Raw genomic sequence first — 7,691 nt, 5'->3', positions numbered from 1 at the left:
TCTGCATTCCTCTCCTTAACACCATACCTGCCCATCACGTCCTCATCCCCACCAGTCTCTCACCCTTGGGTACACTCACCACCACTTCATCCAACTCACTCCAAAATTTTTCTTTCTCATCCATCACACACCCAACTTGCGGAGTGTATGCACTAACAACATTCATCATTACACCATCAATTTTCAGCTTCATAAGCATTACTCTGTCTGACACTCTTTTCACCTCCAAAACACTCTTGGCATACTGTTCCTTCAGGATAACCCCTACCACATTTCACCTCCCATTCACACCATGATAGAACAATTTGAACCCACCTCCTATACACTTGGCCTTACTTCCCTTCCATCTGGTCTCTTGCACACACAATATATCAACCTTCCTTCTCTCCATCATATCAGCTAGCGCTCTCCCTATACCAGTCATACTGCCAACATCCAAGTTCCTACCCTCACTACTACACTTCTAACCTTCCTCCTCTCTTTCTGCTTTCGGCATGCTTTTCCCCTCTTCTTCTCCTTTGGATCTGATACACAAAATGCATATGTAAGATTATTTATTTATCACAATTTTTAATCAATGACCCATCCAGGAAAAAGAGATTTTAATATATGTAGAAGACATTTTTATTTTAAAGAAAAACAAACAAAAATATCAACTGAAATGTTTTGTCAGATGTCAAAGTATAACATTTAAAACTGGCCTAATGTGGGGAATACATAGGTTGCCATTGTTTCAGAATGAGCAGAACAGCTACATTGCTAATTATGCCAGGTTTTTACCTCTTCCAAATCAAATGCCATTCAGTTTCACAAAATACATTTAGAAAGTTGCTAGAATAATGGGTTTTGTATTTGCATGCATTTTATGAAGAATATGGAGTTTGAAACTCAAATGTAAGTCATTGTTTAGTGAATTCAGTCCTCAATGAATTGCCAGAAAATTGCAAATTGTAGGTGGAACAGAAAAAAAATGAGGTAAAAATCTGGACATTGTGCAAAAATCTGGAAAGTTGAGAAGTATGTCTTCAATGTTTGCAGAAATTCCAATGTAGCATACTATAGCCACAAATATGTTACTGTCCTGTACATATGGGGATTCCATTTCAAGCACCAGAACTATATTGCTGTCCTGTACATATAGGGGCTCCATTTCAAGGGCCACAGCTATGTTACTGTCCTGCACATATGGTGACTCCATTTCAAGGGCTATGGCTATGTTACTGTGCTGTACATATAGGAGGCCTCCATTTCAGTGAGATGATTCATATAGTAATCACTGCCCTATGTCCACGCAGAGTCCATTTATGTAGAACTTGCTACATGTACCTTGCCCTTACCCTTTTGCTCTGTAACTTCTTATATGATATCAGGCTTCCCAATTTTTTTGTATGTACAGTATATTGATTGGGATATGTCGAACAGCTGCCATGTATACTTATTGCACAAACCTGTTCCGAGAGTTCCTTTCACTAGTGCTAGCAGTAACTCTGCTCATTTTATAGCATATATCTGGACTGTAGACTATCAGCCTGTAGAAGGATCTATATTAGAACATTGAAGTTTCAGAACTTCGAATGTTCTAATATCGACCCCTAGTAACCGAAAACTGATAACATCGAAAATTAAGAACAGCAAATTTTTCCCTAGGGAAAAAATTTGCTGTTCCAAAACACATACACACAACACAAACACACCAAACAAACAGCAATCCACACACATACACCTAAAATCTTACATCTAATCCTACACTAAATTATACATACACCACTATCTACCCACTTACCTTAACCCAAACCCTAACCCTAAAGTTCGTCACTATCACACACACACCTCACCCACGCCCTAACCCTAACTCACCTACCCCACCCTAACCCTCACGTCCAAACATTCGCACACTTACCTGACCCGCGCCCTAACCCTAACTCACCTAACCCGCCCTAACCCTCACGTCCACACAATCGCACACTTACCTGAACCCGACCTGTAACTTTCCACCGCAGAGCTGAAAATGGCGAAGTGACAGGAACGGACAACCGAATTCTTTCCCTAGGAAAGAATTTGGTTTTCTGAAACTTCGCTATTTTCAGCTTTCGGTTACTAGGGGTCGATATTAGAACATTCGAAGTTCTGAAACTTCGATGTTCTAATATAGACCCCTGTAGAATGGGTCCCTATCAAATGATAGAAAGCTCATTTGATAAAAACTCATTTCACTGACACCATAAGATAGAAAGCTCAAAACACTGAAAACTCATTTGACTGAAACTCAAAACACTGAAAATGCTATATGCCCTTTTCCCCATGGTAGTGCGATCCTAGAGTTAGTATATATAGTTACGGGGTGTGGGGGTGTGGGGGGCATAGCCCCCAGCATAGTTTATGTAAATATTGTTTTCTCCAAACAGTTATTCATTGTAGTTAGAAGTATCCATGTGTAGGGTTTAAAATGTATGAAGTATGTGGGGGGCTATGCCCCCACACCCCCCATTGTGGGGGTCTGTGCCCCCCACACACCCCTAACTATATATACTAACTCCAGGATCGCACTACCATGGAGAAAAGGCCATATAGCATTTTCAGTGTTTTCAGTTTCAGTCAAATGAGTTTTCAGTGTTTTGAGCTGTCTATGTTTTGGTTTCAGCCAAATGATTTTCCATCAAATGAGTTTTCTATCAATTGATAGGGACTCTGTAGAACAGGTGGTCTGCTCCATTCCCCATATTTATTCTAAGAGTGGTTTCAGTGGTACAAGTTTCTTTTAATGTAAGTTAAACATTTCTTAATTCCTGAACACTGTGGAACATATGATAAGCCAGTACTTTGTGATGCTTTAGTCAATGATGAAAATAATTTATCAACGTACTTTAAAGATATTCCTCCTTTTGACATAATGTGGCTGTATGTTTCATTGTTTTCTTTATTGTTGTGTTTACAGCTACAGGAAACATCAGAGAATACTACATTTTTCTTTCACAAAGGCAGGCCAATCTTTTGTCTGAGTGAAACAGTCACTCATTCTCTGCCATCCACAGTTACAGTTATCATATATATAATTATATTCTTTAACATCTGCTTCTCACAGTCATATCACGAAAAAATACACAATTGATTCCAAGTCGTGTCAAATTTCTGTTGTCTGTATGCAATAACAAATTTTTCAGGTGTGGCTGTCACTGCTGAGAACTGCAAATGCCAATTCTTGCATCTAGTTTCGCAAAAACAGACGCCTGTAAAAAAAAAAAAAGGGGGAATATCATTTTAGTAATTTTCATAATAAAGCACATTTGCATTATTTCTAAGCACATTGTCTGTCATTATAATATATGTTACTGAGTTCTAAATGTTCAGTGTGTAATTTAGGCAAATTTTGTGTCCCAGCTTCCACGTCTTACTGTTCGGCATCCTGAGTTCTTTTCTCATTATGTAAAAGGGACAGATATCATAGAGAAGAGAGGATTGAAGCTATGATGGGCAGGATGAAAAATTAAAGAAAGGAAATATACAGGAAAAGAGAGACTGAGAAAAGCACAGAAAGAAAGCTAGCTGGATAGATAGCACAGATAGACAGATTGCATGAACTTAACGAAATCTCATAGTTTGAGGCATTTCCAGAATTTAAAATACATCAACAGCATTCTGTTTGGTTCTTCCCAGTGTAAAAAATGTAGTGATATGCTCAGAACAGGGCATATTTTTGGTGCAAAGCAGAAGAATAAGATGAGAGAGAGAGAGAGACAGAGAGAGAGAGAGAGGGAGAGAGACAGAGAGAGAGCTCAAAGTGTATTACACAAGATGATTGCCAAACTTCCTGAGTTACCTATAAAATATTACTTAAGGGGAACATTTGTATTTTGTATTTCAGTTAGAGGACAGAATTTGGGTTTCAGGTAGAGGACAGAATTAAGGATAGAATGGCCAGGCTTCAAATTGTCTGTAGAAGGAGATGTTCTGGTATTTCAGTTGACTCAACCTCTTAACATCAGGAAAGGTAACAGACCATTAAATTGTGGAGCCCTAGGCTTCTGATTTTTATATAGATGACTCTATAAGCCTGACAAGTACTTCTAACATACTTAACTGAGGTTTTCTGTACACCAGTTTTGCTGCCATGTATGGGCTAAAGAACAATGAATACATTGTAGCTACATGAAATAATAATTATTTCAAAGATGTGATGGAATGCACCATTTCCTGAAAGCTGAGTGGAAAAGAGAAGCCTTGTTGCATATGTCATTGCCCCCTCTAAGAGTGAAACTACCTTTACAAGACAACCGTATGAACTCAAAAGTACAAAGAACAGCAATTTTTGAGTACATCTGTCATTTAAAACTGCTGTAGATGCGACAGCAGAGGATTTTATGGGGCCTGAGAATTCTGCTCAAAAATTAGAATGCCAAATAACATCAGTAGCTGAAATAAGACAACTGAAGCTGAAAAGCTGAAATGGCTTTTCTGTATATCTATATATTTATCTATGTGTGTGTGTGTGTGTGTGTATACATGTGGTAGGTAACATGACAGAGCTGCATCATTGTACTTCAAGACAGGGGAGGGTATGGTGTGGAAAGATGGGGTAGGCCATTGTACATGTTTCTAGAACCATAGTCTAAGCATCTGCATAGGATACACTAGTTGCAGGGATTCTATTCTAATACTCATGGGAGTTTTCTTTCACTCCATTGTGACTAATCTGCAAAACCTGTCTCTCCAGCCCGCCACTTAACACGTATGTGACATTGATTCAAATATGTTTGTTACTCTTATGCTTAAGTGTGTAGAATCTGGCCAGGACGTCTTCAGTATTAAATAAGGGTGATCTGGATGTAATGAGTTATGGAGCATGCTTTTCCATTTGGTACACTTTTACAGGGTCTGGGCTGTCATATCCCCCATGTATCAGAGGGATTTTATTATCCACCTGCTTTAACTGATAGAGTAAAATATCAGTTAAGGAAGGAGTGGCAAGATGACGTTCAGCCAGAAAGTGATTTCCATTGTTTTATTAATTGCAATTCAACAAGTCAGTCTAGTAACAAATACAGTTATTGGTCACATTTTCTGCTTTTATTGGCTAAATAAACAAGTGATCACTCAATAGAAATTACAAGTGAGGTAGTAGGAGTTAAAGCTGAGTATTTCGGTTAGAAAAGAAAGAGAAAGAGAAAGAAGAATGTAGATGGATGAGCAGACAGATGGACAGAGAAAGACAGACACATACGTGTGCTGTTTGTCTCTCTCTCTGAATTATATATATATATATATATATATATATATATATATATATATATAGGTTTACTATCATTTAATAGAATCACACTCGGATGAGTCATTGTATCATCGACTCACTTCTGCAAAAAGATGTAAAGCTCCGAATTCTGAGATACACAAAATAAATACCAAATTCAACATTCCTTACAGCTCTGGACCTAGGAACAAGTGTTAACTTGGGTCAAGAAGGGGGCGAGATTTGTCAGTTACAAGTATCGGTGTATGGCATTGTCATCCTTAGGTTTTTGGACTATGCGCAAGTTAGAGTTGACCGAGTGTGATTCTGTTAAATGATAGTTCATAGGTTCATAGGGTAGCACTGGGTTTGACACGGCCTTGTATGTTAAGCAGAGATCGCCTCTGAGTAGGCGATATGTGACAGAGTATAGCTGAAGTTTTTTTAGACGGTCAGCATAGGGCATCTGCTTTAGGCCTGTGATTCTTCTAGTGAGGTATTTCTGTGGCCTTTCCAGTTGTTGCAGATGTCTTGTGAGGTACATACCAAATGACGCATTGTACTCCATAATGGGTCTAATGAGGGATGAGTACAGTGGGACAATGACCTCCTTTTTTCTGGGTGAAAAGCCCATAGTGATGAGGTGTGCCACATAGAATGATTTCCTGACTGTTGTGGCTATGTGGTTATCGAAGGTGAGACCACTGTCCATCTATGTCCCTAAGTCCCTTATCACACTTTCGGTGTTTAGTGTACTGCCACTTATGTGGTAATTCATTGTTACATGTTTTTTCCCAAAGGGGATAACTATACATTTCTAGGCATTGAATTTGAGCCCATGGCTCTAGCTCCAAGCATCTGTTTCTGTAAGGCCCTTTTGTAGAATATCCACATCATTTGGGGATTCAATAATGGCTCCCAGTTTGCAGTCCTCTGTGAACTTTGTTAGCCAGAGTCCATTAGTGCTGGTTTGTAGTTCAGAGAAGTAGATGCCAAACAAGAGCAGTCCCAAGACTGAACCCTGGGGTACTCTGCTTGTCACTTATCTGGAGCTGGATTTTGAGTCGGCTTCTCTTACAGTGTGGGCTCTGTCAGTAAGCCAGTTGGCAATCCATCAAGTGATGTAGGGATTAATTCCCAGCTTAGTAAGTTTATCTGTGATTCCAGAGTGGGGGATGGTGTCGAAGGCCTTGGCGAGGTCCAGATAGGCTGCGTGGGCTGCCTTACCCTTCTCCACGGCTCTGGAGACTGATTCGAAGAAGTCAATCAGGTTGAGGAGTAAAGATCGGCCCTTTACGAAACTAAACTGGGTGGGGTCCAGTGTTTGAAGGTTGCCAATGTCTTTGTTTATAAGTTCCATGATAATGCGTTCCATGGCTTTGCAGATCAGGCTCGTCAGACTGATGGGATGATTGTTCCCGGGATCCAAGGTGGATCCCCCTTGTGGAGTGGGATAACTGTAGCTGTGTGCCACTCATTGGGCATGAAGCCTGAGGTGAGGCTATGATTAAACATGACACTTAGGTGAGGTGCCAGTTCATTTTGTAGTTCATGTAGTACGCAGCCCGGGATGTCGTCTGGTCCCATGGATGCTGTAGTCTTAGCTTTGGAGAGAGCGTTTTTTACCTGTGTGGCTGTGATTACTGATATTTGGCAATCTTTTGGTATTGAGTTGGGCCCTTAGGGGGTGAGTGGGGGTTGAAGTTGGCACTGAATCGATCTGCCAGGATATTGGCAATATCCTTGGGATTAGTATATTTAGTGCCATTCTGTTGTAGCTCAGAGCAGATATGAGCATTTCCATTCAGATTCTTGACATAACTATAGAATACCTTGTGGTTGTCCTTGGAAACTTTGGCAACTTTATTTTCATAACTAGCTTTGGAGGATTTTATGAGGGATCTCAGCTTCTTACTGAGGCTGGTATGGGAGTTTTTTGCATCCTGGGATTTTCCTCTTTTCTGCAACAGTTTCTTCCTTCTGTTGTATAGTTTGTTTATGGCAGGGGACCACCAGATTGGCTTCCTTTTTTTTGGAGGAGAGCATCTTGGTTCTATGTGGGATGGCACGATTCATGCATGCGTGGATGTGCTCATACAGTGCCTTAGTGTAGGACTCAGCAGTCGAACTTTCAGTTCCCGTCTGCATGGCTGTCATGAAGTTTGTCACTTCTGACTTGAGTAGCATGAAGCTGGCTTTGGAAAAGTTTTTTATGGAGGTTTCCCTAATGGGGGGGGGGGGATAGGGGTGGGATGTGGACATCAAGGGTGATTAGCTTATGGTCAGACCTGACCAACGAGGGGGTGACCACTGGTGTGGAGCATCGATCTACATGTTGGTAATGACCAGGTCTAGGACATTTGAGCCCCTGGTGGGACTATGGATTAGTTGGTCCAGGGCATTGGAATTTATGAATTCCAAGAACTGTTGGGCAAAGATGTTGGTACCCAAGTAGTTTTCCCAATTA

At 40.4% G+C, this 7,691-nt stretch overlaps 1 protein-coding gene across 1 annotated transcript in view; it reads right to left on the bottom strand.

Annotated features, from left to right (window-relative positions):
- Nucleotides 1-2,893: 2,893 nt before the first annotated feature.
- The window catches only part of LOC122790968 (tripartite motif-containing protein 2-like), a 73,153-nt gene continuing 68,355 nt past the window's right edge, over nucleotides 2,894-7,691 (bottom strand). Inside the window, exon 2 of the mRNA XM_044058690.1 lies at nucleotides 2,894-3,227. Within this exon, the coding sequence (XP_043914625.1) occupies nucleotides 3,206-3,227 (22 nt within the window). The 3' untranslated portion in view covers nucleotides 2,894-3,205. The remainder of the gene's footprint in view (nucleotides 3,228-7,691) is intronic.

This window comes from Protopterus annectens, chromosome 16.part0 (assembly GCF_019279795.1).
Source record: "Protopterus annectens isolate FY-2018-M chromosome 16.part0, PAN1.0, whole genome shotgun sequence".
Taxonomy (NCBI): domain Eukaryota; kingdom Metazoa; phylum Chordata; order Ceratodontiformes; family Protopteridae; genus Protopterus; species Protopterus annectens.
Note: the sequence above shows the minus strand (reverse complement) of the source record. Positions and strands in the feature narration are given on the sequence as shown.